At 57.1% G+C, this 20,682-nt stretch overlaps 2 protein-coding genes and 1 long non-coding RNA gene across 4 annotated transcripts; 1 reads left to right on the top strand and 2 right to left on the bottom strand.

Moving 5' to 3' along the window:
- Positions 1-664: 664 nt before the first annotated feature.
- On the bottom strand, positions 665-10,298 carry SDHC (succinate dehydrogenase complex subunit C). Its single transcript, XM_072360879.1, is given in 6 exon segments — positions 665-952; positions 2,700-2,761; positions 3,578-3,679; positions 5,339-5,360; positions 5,363-5,394; positions 10,279-10,298. Coding segments are annotated over 6 exon segments (468 nt in total). The 3' UTR covers positions 665-722.
- Positions 10,299-11,953: 1,655 nt separating this feature from the next.
- MPZ (myelin protein zero) lies at positions 11,954-17,111 on the top strand. Its single transcript, XM_072360880.1, has 6 exons — positions 11,954-12,050; positions 14,262-14,428; positions 14,873-15,086; positions 16,316-16,451; positions 16,546-16,606; positions 16,711-17,111. The coding sequence occupies exons 1-6, from the start codon at positions 11,990-11,992 to the stop codon at positions 16,813-16,815; spliced, it is 744 nt and encodes a 247-aa protein (XP_072216981.1). The 5' UTR covers positions 11,954-11,989; the 3' UTR covers positions 16,816-17,111.
- On the bottom strand, positions 14,291-16,784 carry LOC140265000 (uncharacterized). Of its 2 annotated transcripts, none has more exons than XR_011906192.1 (4): positions 16,653-16,784; positions 16,296-16,462; positions 14,903-15,015; positions 14,291-14,457 (listed from the first exon to the last, which is right to left on the bottom strand). It is a non-coding gene; the product is annotated as an uncharacterized lncRNA (long non-coding RNA). The 2 variants fall into 2 exon arrangements; XR_011906191.1 differs by having other exon boundaries at positions 16,296-16,434; positions 16,653-16,752.
- Positions 17,112-20,682: the final 3,571 nt, after the last annotated feature.

Here is a 20,682-nt window from a genome sequence, read left to right as displayed (position 1 = left end):
TTCCCTATCCCCTGCCCTATCCCCTGCCCTATCCCCAGCCCTATGCCCTGCCCTATCCCCATCCCTATCCCCAACCCCCATCCCCTGCCCTATCCCCAGCCCTATGACCTGTCCTATCCCCAACCCTATGCCCTGCCCTATCCCCAGCCCTATGCCCTGCCCTATCCCCATCCCTATCCCCAACCCCTATCCCCTGCCCTATCCCCAGCCCTATGACCTGTCCTATCCCCAACCCTATGCCCTGCCCTATCCCTAGCCCTATCCCCAGTCCTATCCCCAGCCCCTATCCCCTGCCCTATGCCCAGCCCTATCCCCAGCCCTATGCCCTGCCCTATGCCCTGTCCTATCCCCAACCCTATGCCCAGCCCTATGCCCTGCCCTATCCCCATCCCTATCCCCTGCCCTATCACCATCCCCATCCCCAACCCCTATCCCCACTCCAGGGCCCTACAAAGCATCTTCCAGCCTCACTTATCAACACAGAGCACTGGCAATCACAGCACCACAGGAAGGGGTGAGGAGCTCCACAGGGCTCATCTGTGCCCCATAGAGGGGCCACAGAGCAGGGGATGCTCCACCATCTGTGCCCCATAGAGGGGCCACAGAGCAGGGGATGCTCCATCTCCCTGCCCCATAGAGAGGATGCTCCAGATAAGCACAAAGCATCAGCACTGAGCAGCTCCGGGCGGCTTAAAGGCACCCAAAAATAGCTGCAAAGAGCTTTAATTCCTGTTCCCGAGGGCACCTTTATTGCCAGCACAAACAACAGGCACACGCAGCTCACTCACCAGGTGCCGGATTCCATTCCAGGTGTGATAAGAAAAGGGGAAAACCAGGGCGAATTTAGCAGAGTAAATGAGAGCAGGAGCCAAAGGGAGGGATTTCAACATGGCCACGTAGTGAGGGAACTGCTCCGGGAGCAGCAAAGCAGCCAGGCTGAAAAGAGAAACACCTGCAGGGAGAGAATGGGGTGAGGTGATGGTTGGGGGGTACAGGACAGACCCACATCTATGGGGCAGGTTGGGGGCTGAAGAGAGAAACACCTGCAGGGAGAGAATGGGGTGATGGTTAGGGGGGTACAGGATAGCCCCACATCCATGGGGCAGGTTAGGGGGCAAAGAGAGAAACACCTGCAGGGATTGAATGGGCTGAGATGATGGTTAGGGGGGGTACAGAATAACCCCCCCCCCATCCATGGGGCAGGTTTGGGGGTGAAGAGAGAAACACCTGCAGGGATTGAATGGGGTGATGGTTGGGGGGTACAGGACAGACCCCCATCCATGGGGCAGGTTGGGGACAAAGAGAGAAACACCTGCAGGGATTGAATGGGATGATGGTTGGGGGGGGTACAGGAAAGACCCCCATCCATGGGGCAGGTTAGGGGGCGAAGAGAGGAGGAACTGGCCTGCAGCAGCCTATGGGATGTGCCTGTGGCTCTATGGGATGCAGAGCAGGGTGAGCTCAGCTGAGGTGGGACACACGTGGCAGCAATACAGCACTATGCATGGGGGGGGTCAGCAGCCCCTTCCCCATCCCCCCCATACCCATAGCCAGCCATGCAGGAGCCCTACAGATCCTTCCCCCCCCCCATACCCACAGCAACCCTATGAATGAACTGCAGCAGCTTTGGGACCTCACATCCCCAACCCTGGCGGTGTTTGATTAACCCCTTTCCCTCTGTACCCTCCTGTCCTCATTCTGAACCCCAAATAAAGCTGCCTTTCACAGCCTGAAAGCCTCCAGTTGAGTCCTGCAGGGCCTGGATGGGCTCAGCAGGCACAGAAGGGTTTGAGGATGGGAGCAGTTTGGCCCCTTGGTGTGGAAGGAGGCAGCAGCTCACAATGGAAGCAGTGCTAAGGAAGGCTATGAGGGTCTCAACACAGCACTGGGTGGCTTCCTGGAGCTGATATAGCACCAGAATGGGGGGTACATAGAGGGGGGGGATAGGAGGGAAGGAAACCTAAAGGGGAGCAACCCCAGCTTCAAATTGGTGTGGAAGAAGGTGCTAAGGAAGGCTATGAGGGTTTAAACACAGCACTGGGTGGCTTCCTAGAGCTGATATAGCATCAGAATGAGGGTTAGATAGAGGGGGGGTGGATAGGAAGACCCAAAGGGGGGGGGGATAGGAGGGATGTTACAACTGGAGACCCAAAGGGGAGCAACCCCAGCTCTGAACTGATGTTTAAGAAGGTGCTAAGGAAGGCTATGAGGGTTTTAACACAGCACTGGGTGGCTTCCTGGAGCTGATACAGCACCAGAATGGGGGGTACATAGAGGGGGGGGGATAGGAGGGAAGGAAACCTAAAGGGGAGCAACCCCAGCTTCAAATTGGTGTGGAAGAAGGTGCTAAGGAAGGCTATGAGGGTTTAAACACAGCACTGGGTGGCTTCCTGGAGCTGATATAGCATCAGAATGAGGGTTAGATAGAGGGGGGGTGGATAGGAAAACCCAAAGGGGGGGGGGGGGATAGGAGGGATGTTACAACTGGAGACCCAAAGGGGAGCAACCCCAGCTCTGAACTGGTGTGGAAGAAGGTGCTAAGGAAGGCTATGAGGGTCCCAACACAGCACTGGGTGGCTTCCTGGAGCTGATATAGCATCAGAATGGGGGGCAGATAAAGGGGGGGGGATAGGAGGGAAGACCCAAAGGGGAGCAACCCCAGCTCCGAACCCCACAGCAGCAGCCAGAGGTGCACAAACCTAAGCTGAGAGCAACGCCGGTGCCGCGGTGAGTGATGGACATGGCCATGGGCAGAGACCACCTGCAAGAGAAGCAGTTTGTGAGCTAAAATAAAGGGGTAGGGAGGCAAAAGTCGATGTTCCTGATGAGCTCTGCAGCCCTGGGGGGGGTGGGGGGGGTTCTGTATTCAGTTATCCCAGGAATCCAAATAGGGTGAATGGGGAGAGAGTGGGCAATGTGCAGAGGCAGCCTGGGAATGGCAATAGAGCTGGGAAGGGCATCTGCTGAGCCAGCTGCAAGGGAGGGGAAAGGGCTGTCAGCATCCTGCATTGGGAATGGGGGGATAAAGGGCTGTCAGCATCCTGCATTGGGAATGGGGGGGATAAAGGGTTGTCAGCATCCTGCATAGGGAATGGGGGGATAAAGGGCTGTCAGCATCCTGCATTGGGAATGGGGGGATAAAGGGCTGTCAGCATCCTGCATTGGGAATGGGAGGGATAAAGGGCTGTCAGCATCCTGCATTGGGAATGGGGGGATAAAGGGTTGCATTGGGAATGGGGGGGGATAAAGGGTTGTCAGCATCCTGCATTGGGAATGGGGGGGGGATAAAGGGTTGCATTGGGAATGGGGGGGATAAAGGGCCGTCAGCATCCTGCATTGGGAATGGGAGGGATAAAGGGTTGTCAGCATCCTGTATTGGGAATGGGGGGATAAAGGGTTGTCAGCATCCTGCATTGGGAATGGGGGGGGATAAAGGGCTGTCAGCATCCTGCATTGGGAATGGGAGGGATAAAGGGCTGTCAGCATCCTGCATTGGGAATGGGGGGGGATAAAGGGCTGTCAGCATCCTGCATTGGGAATGGGGGGGGGTTGGAGCTCCCAGCAGACAAAGCCTTACTTGTAAATGGAGACGTGAGGGGATAAAGGACGGCTGGATTTGGTGTTCTTCTCCCAGAAATGAGCCATCTCCTCTTTGGCTGTGCTGCCCATGGGGACCACGCTGCACAACAAGAAGGGCATGGACGGCTCTGAGCCATCTGGCCCCACAGCCCTCTCTGGCCCCATACCCCATATCCATATGGCCCTATACCCCATATCCATGTGTCCCCATATCCCCATATCTATATGTCCCTATACCCATATATCCCCATGTCCCTCTCTATCCCCATATCCATGTGTCCCCATATCCCTCTGGCCCCATGTCCCCATACCCCCATATCCATATGTCCCCATACCTCCATACCCATATATCTCCATGTCCCTCTGTCCCCATATCCATATGTCCCCATACCCATGTATCCCCATGTCCCTCTCTATCCCCATGTCTGAAATGCAGACAGATCAACACCTCACTCCCATTGCTCCCCATAGAGCCCCATAGGATCCCATGGGGAGAAATGAATCCCATTGCTCCCCAAAGAGCCCCATAGGATCCCATGGGGAGCAGTGAATCCCATTGCTCCCCATAGAACCCCATGGGATCCCATGGGGAGAAATGAATCCCATTGCTCCCCAAAGAGCCCCATAGGATCCCATGGGGAGCAGTGAATCCCATTGCTCCCCAAAGAGCCCCATAGGATCCCATGGGGAGCAGTGAATCCCATTGCTCCCCATAGAGCCCCATAGGATCCCATGGGGAGCAGTGAATCCCATTGCTCCCCAAAGAGCCCCATAGGATCCCATGGGGAGCAGTGAATCCCATTGCTCCCCATAGAGCCCCATGGGATCCCATGGGGAGAAATGAATCCCATTGCTCCCCATAGAGCCCCATAGGATCCCATGGGGAGCAGTGAATCCCATTGCTCCCCATAGAGCCCCATGGGATCCCATGGGGAGCAGTGAATCCCATTGCTCCCCATAGAGCCCCATGGGATCCCATGGGGAGCAGTGAATCCCATTGCTCCCCATAGAGCCCCATGGGATCCCATGGGCAGCAGTGAATCCCATTGCTCCCCATAGAGCCCCATGGGATCCCATGGGGAGCAGTGAATCCCATTGCTCCCCATAGAGCCCCATGGGATCCCATGGGGAGCAGTGAATCCCATTGCTCCCCATAGAGCCCCATGGGATCCCATGGGGAGCAGTGAATCCCATTGCTCCCCATAGAGCCCCATGGGATCCCATGGGCAGCAGTGAATCCCATTGCTCCCCATAGAGCCCCATAGGATCCCACGGGGAGCAGTGAATCCCACTGCTCCCCAAAGAGCCCCATGGGATCCCATGGGGAGCAGTGAATCCCATTGCTCCCCAAAGAGCCCCATAGGATCCCATGGGGAGAAATGAATCCCATTGCTCCCCATAGAGCCCCATGGGATCCCATGGGGAGCAGTGAATCCCATTGCTCCCCATAGAGCCCCATGGGATCCCATGGGGAGCAGTGAATCCCATTGCTCCCCATAGAGCCCCATGGGATCCCATGGGGAGCAGTGAATCCCATTGCTCCCCATAGAGCCCCATGGGATCCCATGGGGAGCAGTGAATCCCATTGCTCCCCATAGAGCCCCATGGGATCCCATGGGGAGCAGTGAATCCCATTGCTCCCCAAAGAGCCCCATAGGATCCCATGGGGAGCAGTGAATCCCATTGCTCCCCATAGAGCCCCATGGGATCCCATGGGGAGCAGTGAATCCCATTGCTCCCCATAGAGCCCCACACTCACTGGTGCATGGAAGGGCCGGGTTGAGCCGGGCCAGGAGGCAGCGCCGAGAGACACATCTGTAAGAGAAAAGAGGGAGAAACTCCATCAGTGCCAAAGGAAGGTATGAAATGCTGACGTTAATGGGGCCAGGATGCAGCTCTGCACTGCTTGGGGTCCTAAAATCAGGCTGCATGTGAGAGGATGGCCATATGACACATAGCCATATGTCCCCAGATCCCCAGATCCATGTGTCCCTATAGCCATGTATCCCCATGTCCCTCTGTCCCCATATCCCCATACCCCATATCCATGTGTCCCCACATCCCTCTCTGTCCCCATATCCCCATACCCCATATCCATGTCCCCATACCTCCATACCCATATATCCCCATATCTCTCTGTCCCCATATCCATGTGTCCCCATACCCCATATCCATGTCATAATACCCATGTATCCCCATGTCCCTCTCTATCCCCATGTCCCCATACCCCCATATCCATATGTCCCCAAATCCATGTGTCCCCATACCCCATATCCATATGTCCCTATACCAATGTATCCCCATGTCCCTCTCTATCCCCATGTCCCCATACCCCATATCCATGTATCTCCATGCCCCCATACCCCATATCCATGTGTCCCTATAGGACGTGGATACGGATGGAGCCAATGGCAGCCAAGCCATCCATGTAGGGCTATGAGGTCCCTCCAGACCCAACCATGCTGTGATTCCCCCCCTATAACCTCCTGCCTTGTGCCCACCCCTGTGTGACACCCCACCAAACCCTGCTCAGCTGTCACCCCTTCCCTATGGGGCACAGACAGCACCCCAATCTCACAGCCCACCCCTCTCACTGCAGCAATGAATGGGGAGGGGGCTCACGTCCCCATAGGGATGCACCCCAAACCCCCATAGGGTCCCCAGCAACCTAAGCACCCATTGGGACCCTCAGCACAGCCCTGAGATCCAGCAGGTTGCTCTCACAGCCCAACACAAAGCAAAAAGGGTTTGATGGCACCCAAAGGAGTGGGAGCTGCCCCATAGAGAGCAATGGGAGCTGCCCCATAGAGAGCAATGGGAGCTGCCCCATAGAGAGCAATGGGAGCTGCTCCATACAGAGCAATGGGAGCTGCCCCATAGAGAGCAATGGGAGCTGCTCCATACAGAGCAATGGGAGCTGCCCCATACAGAGCAATGGGAGCTGCCCCATAGAGAGCAATGGGAGCTGCCCCATAGAGAGCAATGGGAGCTGCTCCATAGAGAGCAATGGGAGCTGCTCCATAGAGAGCAATGGGAGCTGCCCCATAGAGAGCAATGGGAGCTGCCCCATAGAGAGCAATGGGAGCTGCCCCATACAGAGCAATGGGAGCTGCCCCATAGAGAGCAATGGGAGCTGCCCCATAGAGAGCAATGGGAGCTGCCCCATAGAGAGCAATGGGAGCTGCTCCATAGAGAGCAATAGGAGCTGCCCCATACAGAGCAATGGGAGCTGCTCCATAGAGAGCAATGGGAGCTGCCCCATAGAGAGCAATGGGAGCTGCCCCATAGAGAGCAATGGGAGCTGCCCCATAGAGAGCAATGGGAGCTGCTCCATACAGAGCAATGGGAGCTGCCCCATAGAGAGCAATGGGAGCTGCCCCATAGAGAGCAATGGGAGCTGCTCCATAGAGAGCAATGGGAGCTGCCCCATAGAGAGCAATGGGAGCTGCTGCATACAGAGCAATGGGAGCTGCCCCATAGAGAGCAATGGGAGCTGCTCCATAGAGAGCAATGGGAGCTGCTCCATGCAGAGCAATGGGAGCTGCTCCATACAGAGCAATGGGAGCTGCCCCATAGAGAGCAATGGGAGCTGCCCCATAGAGAGCAATGGGAGCTGCCCCATAGAGAGCAATGGGAGCTGCTCCATACAGAGCAATGGGAGCTGCTCCATACAGAGCAATGGGAGCTGCTCCATACAGAGCAATGGGAGCTGCTCCATAGAGAGCAATGGGAGCTGCTCCATAGAGAGCAATGGGAGCTGCCCCATAGAGAGCAATGGGAGCTGCCCCATAGAGAGCAATGGGAGCTGCCCCATAGAGAGCAATGGGAGCTGCCCCATAGAGAGCAATGGGAGCTGCTCCATGCAGAGCAATGGGAGCTGCCCCATACAGAGCAATGGGAGCTGCCCCATAGAGAGCAATGGGAGCTGCTCCATACAGAGCAATGGGAGCTGCTCCATAGAGAGCAATGGGAGCTGCTCCATAGAGAGCAATGGGAGCTGCCCCATAGAGAGCAATGGGAGCTGCTCCATACAGAGCAATGGGAGCTGCTCCATAGAGAGCAATGGGAGCTGCTCCATAGAGAGCAATGGGAGCTGCCCCATACAGAGCAATGGGAGCTGCCCCATAGAGAGCAATGGGAGCTGCTCCATACAGAGCAATGGCTCTGATTGTGATGGGACATTGAAGGGCAGCTCTCCAGGCTCATGTCCCTAAAGAGATGCATCCCAAACCCCCATAGGGTCCCCACCCCCCTCCCTTAAACACCCATTGGGACCCGCAGCACAGCCCTGAGCTCCAGCAGGTTGCTCTCACATCCCAACACAAAGCATTTCAGGAGGCAAAAAGGGGGGTTTTAATGGCACCCAAAGGAGTGGGAGCTGCTCCATAGAAAGCAATGGCTCTGATTGTGACGGGACATTGAAGGGCAGCTCTCCAGGAGCTTTGGCAGCCCCCAGGCTGGCGCAGATGTGGGTTGGAATCTACAGCACGGCCCTAAGAAGGACGAAGCAGGAGGCGTGGAACAGCTCGGAGCATTCATCTGCACCGAGGCAACAAGCACTGATTGATCTGCAACACAACAACAGCTGGCAGTGCGCCTCCCACTGCTGCCTTGCAATGGGGGGGGATGAGGTGAAGCTCTGCTGCTCTTTGCCTTCCTGTGGATGCAGCTCCTCTGGGTCTGAGAACAGAAACACCATTGCTACGAGCTGCCCCATCTCCATTATAGATCCTTAGGAGCTGCCCCATCTCCATTATAGATCCTTAGGAGCTGCCCCATCTCCATTATAGATCCTTAGGAGCTGCCCCATCTCCATTATAGATCCTTAGGAGCTGCCCCATCTCCATTGTAGATCATTAGGAGCTGCCCCATCTCCATTATAGATCATTAGGAGCTGCCCCATCTCCATTATAGATCCTTAGGAGCTGCCCCATCTCCCCTATATATAAACCCTTAGGGGCTGCCCCATCTCCCCTGTATATAAACATATATACCATAGACTCCCATACAACACAAGGCCGACCCTCATCCCCCAATAGGTTCCCATACAAGGACGACCCTCATCCCCATAGGATCCTATATAACACAAGGCCAACCCTCATCCCCATAGACTCCCATACAAGGACGACCCTCATCCCCATAGGATCCCATATAACACAAGGCTGACCCTCATCCCCATAGGCTCCTATATAAGGCCGACCCTCATCCCCATAGGATCCCATATAACACAAGGCTGACCCTCATCCCCATAGGATCCTATATAAGGCCAACCCTCATCCCCATAGGATCCTATATAACACAAGGCCGACCCTCATCCCCATAGGATCCTATATAGGGCCAACCCTCATCCCCATAGGCTCCCATACAACACAAGGATGTCCCTTTAGGATGGGGGGGGGGGGGGTGTCCCGTTAGGGTGGGGGGCTCCCGGAGGGCAGCAGGAAGGTGAGGGACCCCCATAATATGGGGGGTAATGGGGGACCCCAAAGATGTGGGGCGGGTGGGACTTCGAGATGGGGAATAAAGGGGGCGGACTGAGCTCCTTTGGGTGTCCCCGGTGTCCCATAAAGGGTTTGGGGTTTATTTCTGGGTGTCCCCAATTCTCCCATTGGGGTTTTAAAGGGGGGGGGCTTTGGGTGTCCTGAGTGCCCCCATAAGGGTTTGGGGCCGCAGCTTTGGGTTATGGGGCGCTCCTTGATCTGGGTGGGGGGCTCGGGGTCCACTTTTGGGGTCCCCCATTGTCACCTATAGGGTTATGGGGTGCGCCTTTGGGTGCTCAGTGCCCTGGATTGGTGCTGGGGGGGAGTTTGGGGTGCACCTTTAGGTGTCCCATAAGGGTTTTGGGGTGCACCCCAGGCATCCCCATTGCAGACGGGGCTTTTGGGGTCCCCCATTGCCCCCTATAGGGTTATGGGGTGCGCCTTTGGGTGCTCATTGCCTTGTATTGGTGCTGGGGGGGCTCTTGGGGTGCACCTTCAGGTGTCCCATAAGGGTTTTGGGGTGTCCCCATTGCAGATGGGGCTTTTGGGGTCCCCCATTGCCCCCTATAGGGTTTTGGGGTGCACTCTGGGCACCCCCATTGCAGACAGGGCTTTTGGGGTCCCTCATTGTCATCTATAGGGTTATGGGGTGCACCTTTGGGTGCTCAGTGCCCTATATTGGTGCTGGGGGAGCTTGGGGTGCAGCTTTAGGTGTCCTATAGGGTTTTGGGGTGTCCCCATTGCAGACAGGGCTTTTGGGGTCCCCCATTGCCCCCTATACGGTTATGGGGTGAGCCTTTGGGTGCTCAGTGCCTTGTATTGGTGCTGGGGGGGAGTTTAGGGTGCAGCTTTAGGTATCCTATAAGGGTTTTGGGGTGTCCCCATTGCAGACGGGGCTTTTGGGGTCCCCCATTGCCCTCTATAGGGTTATGGGGGCGCCTTTGGGTGCTCATTGCCCTGTATTGGTGCCCCCCCCATGCAGCCCCCTTAAGGCCTATAGCCCCTTAAGGCCTATGCCCCCCTTAAGGCCTATAGCCCCTTAAGGCCTATGCCCCCATTAAGGCCTGCAGCCCCTCCAGCCCCTAAGCCTGCCCCCCTCCCCCCCCCATCCGTGAACCGAGGGGACACGGAAGTTGGGGGACATTAAAAGTGGGGGGACATTAACGGGGGGGGGACACGGACCCGTGGGACCCGGAAGGCCCCGCCCGCACGGAGTCACCTCAACACCAGCGCCGCCATCTTGAAGCGCTCCGCTCACCGGAAGTAGCCGTGACGGCACTTCCGTCCCCTTCCACCCCCCTCCCCCCCCCCCCCCAGGCGGTGTCCCTGTATGGGGCTGAACGCTGCTAAAAAACACCCCAAAATGCGGCTTTTTTACCCCAAAATGGAGCCGTACGGGACGGCCCGGGAGTCACGGGGACCCCAAAGCCCCGCCCGTGTGTCCCCACGTCCATCTGTGTCCCTATGTGTCCTCATGGCCCCGTAGCCCTCTGGCCCCATAGACCATACCCATACATCCCAATGGCCCTCTGGCCCCATATCAATGTGTCCCTATAGCCATATGTCCCCATAGCCATATGTCCCTATAGCCATATGTCCCTATAGCCATATGTCCCCATAGCCATATGTCCCTATAGCCATATGTCCCTATAGCTGTATGTCCCTATAGCCATATGACCCCATAGCCATATGTCCCCATAGCCATATGTCCCTATAGCCGTATGTCCCTATAGCCGTATGTCCCCATAGCCATATGTCCATATAGCCATATGACCCCATAGCCATATGACCCCATAGCCATATGTCCCCATATCCATATGTCCCTATAGCCATATGTCCCCATATCCATATGTCCCTATAGCCATATGTCCCTATAGCCGTATGTCCCCATAGCCGTATGTCCATATAGCCATATGTCCCTATAGCCATATGTCCCTATATCCATATGTCCCTATAGCCATATGTCCCCATATCCATATGTCCCCATAGCCGTATGTCCCCATAGCCATATGTCCCTATAGCCATATGTCCCCATATCCATATGTCCCCATAGCCATATGTCCCCATAGCCATATGTCCCTATAGCCATATGTCCCTATAGCCATATGTCCCTATAGCCGTATGTCCCCATAGCCATATAACCCCATAGCCATATGTCCCTATAGCCATATGTCCCCATAGTCATATAACCCCATAGCCATACGTCCCTATAGCCATATGTCCCCATATCCATATGTCCCTATAGCCGTATGACCCCATAGCCATATGTCCCCATATCCCCATATCCATGTGTCCCCATACCCATATGTCCCTATATCCCCCCATATCCCTCTATCCCCCCATCCCCACGTCCCCATACCCCCATATCCATGTATCCCTATACCCCATACCCCCATATCCATGTGTCCCCATACCCATGTATCCCCATACCCGTGTATCCCCATATCCATGTATCCCTCTACCCCATACCCCCATATCCATGTGTCCCCATACCCATATGTCCCTATATCCCCCCATATCCCTCTATCCCCCCATCCCCACGTCCCCATACCCCCATACCCATGTGTCCCCATACCCATATGTCCCTATATCCCCCCATATCCCCCCATATCCCCCATCCCCACCCTCCATCCCATCACATTCCTCCCCATCCGCCCCCATTGCTGCAGGGAATGCAGCCTCACAAAGCCCTCTATGTCCCCACCCCCCACCCTCTGCGTTCCTTCCCCTCCTCTCCCAACCCCAAACAAACTGTCCCCTGTCCCCATATCCCCCCCCCACCCCCCCCTTGGGAGGGACCCATCCTCCCCTCTCCTCCCATTGGTTTTCCATTGGCCCCACTCGATGCTGCTGGCCCTTAAACCCCACAGCCCACCCTCCCGGCACCCTCCAGCCTTCCATGAGGCTCTCAGCCCCATAACAGCACCAAGATGGCGCCGGGTGCCATCATGGATGGACGCCTCCTCCTCGCCGGGATGATGGTGGTGTTGGGTGAGATGGGATGGGGATGGGGATGGGGATGGAGATGGGGATGGGGATGGGGATGGGGATGGGGGTGAAGGTGGTGGGGTCCGTGTGGGGGCCTTTGGTTGGTGTTGAGGTTGGAGTTGGATGGTGGAGGTGTGGGATTGGGGGGATAAAGGGTCTTGGGATGTAGGATCATGGAGGTTTGGGATCATGAAGGTGTGGGATCATGGGGATGTAGGATCATGGTGGTGTGGGATCGTGGGGATAAAGGGTCTTGGAGTTGTAGGATTGTGGGGATGAAGGGTCTTGGAGGTGTAGGATCATGGAGATATAGGATTGTGGAAGTGTGGGATCATGGAGATATAGGGTCGTGGGGATGTAGGATCATGATGGTGTGGGATTGGGGGGACGAAGGGTCCTGGGGATGTAGGATCATGGAGGTGTAGGATCATGAATGTTTGGGATTGTGGGGATGAAGGGTCTTAGAGGTGTAGGATCATGGAGATGTAGGATCGTGGGGGTGTAGGATCATGATGGTGTGGGATCATGGGGATAAAGGGTCTTGGAGTTGTGGGATCATGGGGATGTAGGATCATGGAAGTGTGGGATAATGGGGATGTGGGATCATGAAGGTTTGGGATCGTGGGAATAAAGGTCTTGGGGATGTAGGATCATAGAGGTGTGGGATCATGGGGATAAAGGGTCTTGGAGATGTGGGATCATGATGGTGTGGGATCATGGGAATAAAGGGTCTTGGAGATGTAGAATTGTGGGGATGAAGGGTCTTGGAGGTGTTAGGATCATGGAGATGTAGGACCGTGGCGATGTAGGATCACAGGGATGAAGGGTCTTGGAGATGTAGGATCATGGAGGTGTGGGATCATGGAGTTATGGGGTCATGAAGGTGTGGGATTGTGGGGATAAAGGGTCTTGGAGATGTAGGGTTGTGGGGATGAAGGGTCTTGGAGGTGTGGGATCGAGGAGGTGGGGGATTGTAGGGATGAAGGGTCTTGGAGATGTAGGATCATGGAGTTGTGGGATCATGGGGATGTAGGATCATGATGGTGCAGGATCGTGGGGATGAAGGGTCTTGGAATTATAGGATCATGGGGATGTAGGATCATGGAGGTGTGGGATCGTGGGGATGAAGGGTCTTGGAGTTGTAGGATCATGGGGCTGTAGGATCATGGGGTTGTAGGACGGTGGAGATGTAGGATGGTGGAACTGTAGGGCTATAGAGCTATGGGATCGTGGACTTGGATTGTGGAGTCATAGGGTGGTAGAGTCACAGAAACGTAGAGCTGTAGAATGATAGGATCATAGGGTTGTAGGGTTGCAGATCTGTAGGGTCATGGAATTATAGGGTTTTAGGTCTGTAGGGTCATGGAATTATAGGGTTTTAGGTCTGTAGGGTCATGGAATTATAGGGTTGCAGGTCTGTAGGGTTGTGGAATTGTAAGATCACAGAAGACTCATAGAAACACAGAGGGCTGTGATCATAGGGTCATAGGATCATATAGGGTCAAGGAATATAGCACTGTAGGATCATCAAATCATATATAGGATCATGGGATCACAGAACCTACAAAGGGGAGAACATCCCACAGGGCTCATTGGGCCCAGCTGTCCCCATGGCCACCACAACAAACAGCCATTGTCCCTTCCAACAAAAGCCCTTTGGTGGCATTTGGGGACTTTGGCACGGGGCCGGCATGGGGGCACAGATCAGCTGGTATCCCTATGGGGCCGGTGGGTGTCCCTATGGGGCCGGTGGGTGTCCCTATGGGGCCGGTGGGTGTCCCTATGGGGCCGGTGGGTGTTCCTATGGGGCCGGTGGGTGTCCCTATGGGGCTGGTCAATGGGTTGGTGCCATGCTGGTGTGTCCCCATGGGGATGATGGCTTCATGGGTACCATACCGGTGTCCCCATGGGGCATGGTGGCTCTACCAGCGCCATGTTGGTGTCCCCATGGGGCTGATTGCCTGGTGCCGTGTTGGTGGCTCTATGGGGCGCTGTGGCTCTACCAGTGCCATACTGGTGGCCCCATTGGGCTGATGGCTTTGCCAGTGCCATGTTGGTGTCCACATGGGACATTGTGGCTCTACCAGTGTCATGCTGTTGACCGAATGGCATTGGTGGCTCTACCAGTGCCATGTTGGTGTCCCCATAGGGCACTGTGGCTCTACCAGTGCCATGTTGGTGTCCCCATGGTGCTGACAGCTCCGTCCCTCGCAGGGCTGTCCCCCACGTTGGCCATCCACGTGTACACACCACGGGAGGTGTACGGCACCGTGGGTTCCCATGTCACCCTCTCCTGCAGCTTCTGGTCCAGCGAGTGGATCTCAGAGGACATCTCCATCACGTGGCACTTCCAGGCCGAGGGCAGCCGTGACAGCATCTCCGTAAGCACCGTGTTGTGTCTGACCTCAACCTGCATCACAACCCGAACCGGGACCCAAACATTGACCCAAACCTTGACCCAAACCTTGACCCAAACCTTGACCCAAACATTGACCCAAACCTTGACCCAAACCTTGACCCAAACCTTGACCCAAACCTTGACCCAAACATTGACCCAATCATTGACTCAAACATTGACCCAAACCTTGACCCAAACATTGACCCAAACCTTGACCCAATCATTGACCCAATCATTGACCCAATCATTGACTCAAACATTGACCCAAACATTGACCCAAACATTGACCCAATCATTGACCCAATCATTGACTCAATCATTGACCCAATCATTGACTCAATCATTGACCCAAACATTGACCCAAACCTTGACCCAAACCTTGACCCAAACCTTGACCCAAACCTCCCCCCTTTCTCTCCACCCCCAGATATTCCACTATGCCAAAGGCCAACCCTACATCGATGACGTGGGCTCCTTCAAGGAGCGCATGGAGTGGGTGGGAAACCCCCGGCGTAAGGACGGCTCCATCGTCATCCACAACCTGGACTACACCGACAACGGGACCTTCACCTGCGACGTCAAAAACCCTCCTGATATCGTGGGGAAATCCTCCCAGGTCACACTCTATGTCTTAGAGAAAGGTACGGACACCCACCACCCCATTGCCACCCCCATACTGCTGTCCCCACCCCCATATTGCTGTCTCCATCCCCATATCACTGTCCCCATCCCCATATCACTGTCCCCATCCCATCCATGTCCCCATATCACTGTCCCCATCCCCATATCACTGTCCCCATCCCCATATCACTGTCCCCATCCCATCCATGTCCCCATATCACTGTCCCCATCCCCATATCACTGTCCCCATCCCCATATCACTGTCCCCATCCCATCCATGTCCCCATATCACTGTCCCCATCCCCATATCACTGTCCCCATCCCCATATCACTGTCCCCATCCCATCCATGTCCCCATATCACTGTCCCCATCCCCATATCACTGTCCCCATCCCATCCATGTCCCCATATCACTGTCCCCATCCCCATATTGCTGTCCGTATCCCCATATCGCTGTCCCCATCCAATCCATGTCCCCATATCACTGTCCCCATCCCCATATTACTGTCCCCATCCCTTCCATGTCCCTATATTGCTGTCCCCATCCCCATATCGCTGTCCCCATCCCCATATCGCTGTCCCCATCCCATCCACGTCCCCATATTGCTGTCCCCATCCCCATATCATGGTCCCCATCCCCATATCGCTGTCCCCATCCCATCCATGTCCCTATATTGCTGTCTCCATTCCCATACTGCTGTCCCCATCCCCATATCACTGTCGCCATCCCATCGATGTCCCCATAGTTCTGTCCCCATCCCCATGTCATGGTCCCCATCCCCACATCCCCATCCCCATACTGCTATCCCCATCCCCACCCCATCCATGTCCCCATATTGCCGTCCCCATCCCCATATCATGGTCCCCATCCCATCCCCATCCCCACATCACAGCCCCCATCCCCATATTGCTCTCCCCATCCCATCCATGTCCCCATATTACTGTCCCCATCCCCATATCATTATCCCCATCCCTATGTCATTGTCCCCATCCCATATCACGGTCCCGATCCCCATCCCCACCCCATCCATGTCCCCATATTGCTGCCCCCATCCCCATATTACTGCCCCCATCCCCATATTGCAGCCCCCATCCCCACATTGCAGCCCCCATCCCCACATTGCAGCCCCCATCCCCATATTCCTGCCCCCATCCCCATACTGCTCCCCCCCCATATCGCTGTCCCCCTCCCCACCCCCGTCCCCCTCCCCCCCCCCCGTTGTACTTACTGACCCCGCTGTCCCCTCAGTCCCCACCCGCTATGGGGTCGTGCTGGGCTCCATCATCGGCGGTGCCCTCCTCCTGGTGGCCCTATTGGTGGCCTTATTTTACCTGCTGCGCTTCTGTTGGCTGCGCCGGCAGGCGGTGCTGCAGAGAAGGCTGAGGTGAGTCGACCCTATAACGTATAGGGTCATTAACAACGCTATGGGGGTGGGGGGCTTGTGGATGGGAACTGATGGGTCCCGTCTCTCCCCTTAGCGCTATGGAGAAGGGGAAGCTGCAGAGATCGGCTAAGGACGCATCGAAGCGCAGCCGGCAGGTGATAGGAAGGGACATAAATGGGGTGGGGGGGGTTTAATGCCCACCTATAGGGATTAATGGGGTGCCAATGAGGTGCTAATGGGGCTCTTGTCGTCCTTTAAGGCTCCGGTCCTTTACGCCATGTTGGATCACAGCCGCGGCACCAAAGCGGCCACGGAGAAAAAAGCCAAAGGGACGAGCGGGGAGAGCCGGAAAGAGAAGAAATAGCGGTTAGAAGGCGGGGAAGGTGCCACCAAAACCCCCCCCCCAGATAAGGACAGCACCGAACGACCCCCCAGAGCCCCCAAAGTGGTGATGACCATCGAGATGGAGCTGAGGGGGGAGACCACAACCGCAACCACAGCAACGAGCACAGCCCGGTCCCCATCGCTGGGCAGCCTGGCCGGTGCCTTGAGGAGCATCCTGCGGCCCAACCAGGCTGGGAGGGGACCCCAATAATAAGCCCCCCCCGCAAATAGAGGTGACCCCAATAGCCCCCCAGCACCAGGTGACCCCAATAATAACCCCCCCCCCCAGCACCAGGTGACCCCCCAGTAGTAACCCCCCCAGTACCAGGTGACCCCAATAATAACCCCCCCCCCCCCAGCACCAGGTGACCCCCCAGTAGTAACCCCCCCAGTACCAGGTGACCCCAATAATAACCCCCCCCCCCCAGCACCAGGTGACCCCAATACCCCCCCCCAAGCACCCTCCCATCGGGGTGACCCCAATAGCCCACCAGTACCAGGTGACCCCAATATCCCCCCCCCCACCAGCACCCCCACATCGGGGTGACCCCAATAATAACCCCCCCCAAATCGAGGTGACCCCAATAGCCCCCCAGCACCAGGTGACCCCCCAGTAGTAACCCCCCCAGTACCAGGTAACCCCAATAATAACCCCCCCCCCAGCACCAGGTGACCCCAATACCCCCCCACAAGCACCCCCCCATCGGGGTGACCCCAATAGCCCCCCAGCACCAGGTGACCCCAATATCCCCCCCCACCAGCACCCCCCCATCGGGGTGACCCCAATAATAACCCCCCCCAAATCGAGGTGACCCCAATACCCCCCCAGCACCAGGTGACCCCAATAATAACCCCCCCCCCAGCACCAGGTGACCCCAATACCCCCCCACAAGCACCCCTCATCGAGGTGATCCCAATGACCCCCCAGCACCAGGTGACCCCAATACCCCCCCCATCAACAACAGGGACCCGGCGATGAGTGAGGTGTGGTGCTCACCCCGGGTCCCCCCCCCCCCCCCATCCATCCCATAGCGCCCCCCCCCCAACATCGGCACCTTCCTCTGCGTGACCACCTCCCCCCCCCCCCCATTTCCCCCCCCCCTTATTGGCTCTGATGTAATTTTCTTTCTATTCCAACACCAAAAACATCCAATTTCCCCCCCCCCCCCAATCCGGGATGGTTCCATCCACCCCCCCCCATAGACCACCCCCTCCATCCCCATCCCCCCCCCCCCCATAGACCACCCCCTCCATCCCCATCCCCCCCCCCCCATAGACCACCCCCTCCATTCCCCCCCCCCCCCATAGACCACCCCCTCCATCCCCCCCCCATAGACCACCCCTTCCATCCCCATCCCCCCCCCCATAGACCACCCCCTCCATCCCCCCCCCCCCCATAGACCACCCCCTCCATCCCCATCCCCCCCCCCCCCATAGACCACCCCCTCCATCCCCCATCCCCATTTATATCCCATTTCCTCTCCGTTTTCTCGTCTCTCCCCGCGACCGACCCACAATGACGTCGCCGGGTTGCCCCCCCCCGCCCCCCCCCTCCGCCCTATTAACCCCCCCCACCCCATAACCCGCCCCCCCCCCCCCCAGCGTAGCTTACAGAGGAGAAGAGGCTGCGCTGCCCACCGCCCACTTTATTCCCCCCCCCCCCCCCCCATCCGGCCCCACAGCGCCGTTAATAAAACTCACATCTCCCATTGAAGATTGGGGGGCGTCACCCCCCCATAGAGGTTCAGCTTTTGGGTGGTGAGGAGGGGGGGGCTCTTCTGAATGGGGGGGGGGGGGGGGCTGAACACTCACAAACTCATTACACGGAGCCCCACATTGCATTAAGGCATCCCCCCCCCCCCCACCTTAACCCAAACGAAACGAAGAGGGAGATGCTGTATGGGGTGGGGGTGGATTTGGGGTGGATGTGGGGTGGATGTGGGTGGATTTGGGGTGGATGTGGATGTGGGGTGGATTTGGGGTGGATTTGGGGTGGATGTGGGGTGGATTTGGGGTGGATTTGGGGTGGATGTGGGGTGGATGTGGGGTGGATTTGGGGTGGATTTGGGGTGGATTTGGGGTGGATTTGGGGTGGATGTGGGGTGGGTGTGGGTGGATTTGGGGTGGATTTGGGGTGGATGTGGGGTGGATTTGGGGTGGATTTGGGGTGGATGTGGGGTGGATTTGGGGTGGATTTGGGGTGGGTGTGGGTGGATTTGGGGTGGATGTGGGTGGATTTGGGGTGGATGTGATGTGGGGTGGATTTGGGGTGGATTTGGGGTGGATTTGGGGTGGATGTGGGGTGGATGTGGGGTGGGGTGGGGTGGGGGTGGGGTGGATTTGGGGTGGATGTGGGGTGGGGGTGGGGTGGATTTGGGTGGATGTGGGGTGGATTTGGGGTGGATTTGGGGTGGATGTGGGGTGGATTTGGGGTGGATTTGGGGTGGATGTGATTTGGGGTGGATTTGGGGTGGATGTGGGGTGGATTTGGGGTGGATTTGGGGTGGATGTGGGGTGGATTTGGGGTGGATTTGGGGTGGATGTGGGGTGGATGTGGGGTGGATTTGGGGTGGATTTGGGGTGGATGTGGGGTGGATTTGGGGTGGATTTGGGGTGGATGTGGGGTGGATTTGGGGTGGATTTGGGGTGGATTTGGGGTGGGGGTGGGGTGGGGGTGGGGTGGGTGTGGGTGGGTGTGGGGTGGATTTGGGGTGGATGTGGGGTGGATTTGGGGTGGATTTGGGGTGGATGTGGGGTGGATTTTGGGGTGGATTTGGGGTGGATTTGGGGTGGATTTGGGGTGGATGTGGGGTGGATTTGGGGTGGATTTGGGGTGGGGTGTGGGGTGGATTTGGGGGTGGATTTGGGGTGGATTGGGGTGGATGTGGGGTGGATGTGGGGTGGATTTGGGGTGGATTTGGGGTGGATTTGGGGTCCTCCATCCCCCCCCCTCCCCCCTTTCCCCAATAGGGACCCCCCTCCAGCTTCCACTTGGTGGCTGCCCCTTCCCTCCAGCCCCACGTTATGGCTCCGTGCCCCCAACCCCCCCCAGCACCCACAGCCCCCCCCCCCTTTGCCGGCCCTATAATTGGCTTTGCCCTAATAAGTCCGCAGAGCAGCTCGGGGTCGGCTCTATGGGGCGGCTCGGAGCCCCACGGGGCGTCTCCTCCTCTTGGCTCCAAGGGATTATTTTCCTTCCCAGAGCTATTTCTGCTCCCGCTGTCCCCGTATCACCCCATAGAACACATGGGGACACTGACCCCACAGCCTCGAGAATGGGGGGGGAAGAACCCAATGATGGGGGGGACACCAACAGCTGAACCCTATTGATAGGAGGCCCAATGAGCTCAACCCAAGGGGACACCCCCATCCTAAAGGGACACCCCCCCACCCCAAAGGGACACCCTCTCATCCTAAAGGGACCCCCCCCCCCATCCTAAAGGGACACCCCCATCCTAAAAGTACACCCCCCCATTCTAAAGGGACACCCCCACCCCAAGGGGACACCCCCATCCTAAAGGGATACCCCCCCACCCCAAAGGGACACCCCCCCCCCCCGTCCATACTAAAGGGACCCCCACCCCAAAGGGACACCCCCATCCTATAAGGACACCCCGCCCCCTAAAGGGATGCCCCCATCCTAAAGGGACACCCCACCCTAAAGGGAACCCCCTTCATCCTAAAGGGCACCCCCATCCCAAAGGGACAACCCCCGCCCCCTAAAGGGACACCCCCACCCTAAAGGGATGCCCTCCCATCCTAAAAGGACACCCCCCCACCCTAAAGGGAAACCCCTTCATCCTAAAGGGACACCCCCATCCTATAAGGACAACCCCACCCTAAAGGG

This window comes from Excalfactoria chinensis, unplaced genomic scaffold, assembly GCF_039878825.1.
Source record: "Excalfactoria chinensis isolate bCotChi1 unplaced genomic scaffold, bCotChi1.hap2 Scaffold_381, whole genome shotgun sequence".
NCBI classification, from domain to species: domain Eukaryota; kingdom Metazoa; phylum Chordata; class Aves; order Galliformes; family Phasianidae; genus Excalfactoria; species Excalfactoria chinensis.
This window is presented reverse-complemented; position numbering and strand designations above follow the sequence as displayed.